Source organism: Propithecus coquereli, unplaced genomic scaffold (assembly GCF_000956105.1).
Source record: "Propithecus coquereli isolate 6110/MARCELLA unplaced genomic scaffold, Pcoq_1.0 Scaffold9, whole genome shotgun sequence".
NCBI classification, from domain to species: domain Eukaryota; kingdom Metazoa; phylum Chordata; class Mammalia; order Primates; family Indriidae; genus Propithecus; species Propithecus coquereli.
The window spans coordinates 2550966-2554968 of NW_012155284.1; the positions used below are offsets into that span (position 1 = coordinate 2550966).

At 36.1% G+C, this 4003-nt stretch overlaps 1 protein-coding gene across 1 annotated transcript in view; it reads right to left on the bottom strand.

The window, feature by feature from the left end:
- Positions 1-1305: 1305 nt before the first annotated feature.
- The window catches only part of FAM151B (family with sequence similarity 151, member B), a 25316-nt gene continuing 22618 nt past the window's right edge, over positions 1306-4003 (bottom strand). The window contains exon 6 of the mRNA XM_012664556.1: positions 1306-1734. Coding sequence (XP_012520010.1) covers positions 1575-1734 — 160 coding nt within the window. The 3' untranslated portion in view covers positions 1306-1574. The remainder of the gene's footprint in view (positions 1735-4003) is intronic.

The window sequence follows — 4003 nt, forward strand, 5'->3', positions numbered from 1 at the left end:
ATTTGCTGTGTCACTGAGCTAGATGGTCTCTATCAGATGAATTTCACATAATCCTCACAAGTACCCTATAAGAGAATTCTCATCTTTCTCTCATTTTACAGATGAGTAAGCCCAGAGTTAATGACATTAAAGACTTCCCAAAGTCTATGGCTAGTAAGGGACAGACGTGGGCTGTAAGGAAGTGGGGCTGTAAGGGAAGTCTGGCTGAATTCAAAGTCCAAGCTCTTTTCTCTATATAGAACTACTTTATTCTCTGGGAGAAAAATGGCTGATTAACAAAAGGCAAAATTACATATCTTAGGGCATTCACTGGTAAATTTCCTTTTAGTAAATCAAGGAAGCAACATTTTTTTTGAACGTTTTGCTCTGACTATGCTAGGCACTGTAAAGGATACTTAAGCATGCACGCTTACCATGAAAGAATTTACAGTCTAGCTGAGGAGACATGCATGGCACAATTAGTGATCATGATCAAATGGTCAAAATTAACTGTTACAGTAAGATCTGAAGACCACTGATGTTGAATGAATTTTTGAAATGAAGGGCTGTATTGAAGCACATCAAATTGACTTTTAGGGTAGGACCACATTATGAAGGGTCTTAAAAGAGGGAAACTGAGTAAAATTGAATTTAAGCCCTTGAAGGTTTTTTATTTGCATAAAGAAAGAGGTATTCAAGGAAGTTTTGTTTTGCAGAAAAACTTAGGGGTATCTCTGAGTACAGTGACAAACTTGGAAAACAAATGACATATTACAAGGCTTAAAACTGCTCTCCAACAGTATATTGTTCACCATAGATAAGATGCTACAGAAACAAAAAATAGACTTAGCTGCCAGTATGTTTCCCAACAATATGGAAATCCTAAATCCATCTAATTGAATCTACAGTTTCAAGAGATGGATTAGATCTTGGTACGAGACAGCTGCTCACCCCTGTGAAAGTTAGAAACATTTTTAAAGCCCTCCTACTTTTTTGTTATCTCCCAGTTTTCTAAGAAAAAGGCAAAGAGAGTGCCATATTTTTCGTAATCTCTGTAAGTGGCAATAAAATGTGATTTATACCTGTTTTAGTTTTCAGTATATATATATATATATATTTTTTTTTTTTTTTTTTGAGACAGGGTCTCCCTCTGTCACCCTGGGTAGACTGCAGTGGCGTCATTACAGCTCACAGCAATCTCAAACTCCTGGGCTCAAGTGATCCTCCTGCCTCGTCTCCCGAGTAGCTGGGACTATAGGCACGCGCCACCATGCCCGGCTAATTTTCCTATTTTTAGTAGAGACGGGATCTTGCTCTCGCTCAGGCTCAAAGTTACTTTTTATAAAGAGGTTCAGAGTATCATTTTCCTAAATTATTATTAGACTAGGCCACTGAAATCTCCTTTCCAAATCTCTTACATAAGTGTACTACTATAAGAACACATACCCACAGAGTAAGCACATAATAAATGTTTCCTGATTGGATGAATTGGAGCCTAAGCCTATAATCATAATCTACATGATAATTAATTCAGACCAATGCAGAGAAGGGTTATGAAACTAAAGCACAGAAAATAATTTGGAAGACTCTTCTTCTTAGAGATTAACTTTGATTCCAATGGCTTGTTTAAATTGATGGTTTTGTGGTTCCAAGATGTCATAGAAAACTTGGTTTTTGTCAAAATGGTCTCTAATATAAAGTAAATCTTCAATGGAATAGTTATCATTTTTTCCAGTCCAAATAGTCAGGCTGTACCTGCATTAAAATAAAATAGAATTATACAGTTAACAGTGAAAGTTAAAAAAGTGATGAACAATTTCAATAAGCCTAAAAATACTCTCATTTGTCTCTAACCAAAATGCACACAGATGAAAAAATTAATCAGTAGTGGTGTGACTGTGCTTTCCTATTTAATTCCTTCATCAACATCAGAGGGACTAGAGACAAAAACAAATCACACTGCTGTTGTCTAAATTACATAACTGCTCTCTCTGAATTACAGGAATGTTAAATGGACTTTGAGACCCAGACTGGTGGCAATGGAAATGGGTCTAATTTTGGAAAAAGGAAAAAAGAGACTATATAGCTGATTAAGGAATCTGTTCCCCCACAAAAATTTACAGCTGTAACCTGGGTTTGTTCAGTGGCCTGGTCAGAGTGAAAAGCACAGTGAGCGGGAAATGTGAAGAGACACAAACGTCACTGATGTTCCCAACACTCAGTCATGTACGGTTACCTTTCCTGTAAAGAATTATCTAAGTAGTTTAAGTGGCTCTTTGTTATGGCCTACTTACATGTGAAAAACCATAGATGAAAACAAATTATTTCTGTATAAACCAACATTTTTTAGTTTGAAAGACCTAACTCTAGATATTTAAGAAATATGTAATTTCTGCTCAATGGAAAAAACGTTCTAAAATTTCTCAGACTGACTTTGCTACATTGAACAGCCTAAAATATCCAGTTAGCAGTTGATAGTTTTCATCATTCCCACAAAATAGCCTACATTAATTCAGTTTTTACAAGATCCATTTGGAGTATGTTTAAAAGACTTATTTCTGACTGAAGTCTCTTGGGTTTACTAGGTGCCTCTGTGAGTTGAAAGTTTCAACAGGATTGAACATGACCACGTGAAAATCAATGTGACATCATTAAAAATAACTTAAAATAAATCCAAATGGAATTTAGCCTTGGCAGACTTTTCTCACAAATCTGGCCACAGGGCTGGGGGCAGTGGCTCACACCTGTAATCCTTGCACTCTGGGAGGCCAGAGTGGGAGGATCACTTGAGCTCAGGAGTTTGAGACCAGCCTGAGCAAGAGTGAGACCTCCCCTCTACTAAAAGTAGAAAAAAATTAGCTGGCGTGATGGCCATGCCTGTAAGTCCCAGCTACTTGGGAGGCTGAAAGGCAGGAGGATCCGTTGAGGCCAGGAGTTAGTTTGAGGTTGCTGTGAGCTAGGCTGATGCCATGGCACTCTAGCCCAGGCAATAGAGCAAGACTCTTGTCTTAAAAAAAAGAAAAAAAAACCAAATGTGGCTGCAGTCTTACGGTACTTGTGCACATGATTATTTGAGTACTATGCCTCTAAGAAAATAGAGTCCATCTACATTGTAACAGTTTCTCAAATAGGGGTATGAAAATACATTCTCAAAGATTCTAGAGTTCTCCATGAGAATTCACTGACTGGTATAGTGTCTGGTACCATCTAATGTTTCTCTTTAAACATAATATTAGTAGCCGCTGATTCAAATTACTCTAAGTTCAATACATCTATAAACATTTTTACACATCTATTTTTCCTCATGAAAATGGAGTCATACACCTATCATTCTGCATCTTAATTTACTTACTTAACAATGTATCTTAGAGATCATTTCATATTAAAACACAGGGTCTACTACTGCATTATCTATAACAGGTATATAATATTCCATCATATGGGTATACCATAATTTATTCAACCAGTTCTGACTGGTAGACATTTAGAATGTTTCAAGTCTTTTACTTTTACAAACAATGCTTTAAGAATCTCCCTGTAGCTGTGTCCTGTGCTTTTGCAAACTTCTGTTAGTAAGACAAGCCTCATTGTGAAATTATGAGTATATGCCCAATTTCTCTCCAAGGAAATTATTGGCCTGTTCACATTCCTATCCGTGTATTCGTGTCTCCTTCCTCTACTTTCTCCAACATAGCAAATTACCAAACTGGGCCTTTTTCTGGGTGATTTGTAAAAAATTCTTTACATCTGTCTTACATATATACTGAGGATTTTTGTTTTTATTACCAGAATCTTTCCATTTTCATGTATTTGAATGTATTGAAATTTCCTTTTACAGTTTCTAGGTTTTGTGCCTTAGTACTAAGAAAAGTCTTCTCCATTCTGAAACTATATTAAAAAATCATCCCTTGTTTTTTCTTTATTTGTTTACTGTTTGATGTTCAAGTCTTTACTTCATCTGGAATTTATTTTGGAGGAAGGAATAAGGAAAGGTGTTAGTCTTGTGTTTTTTTTTTTTTTTTTT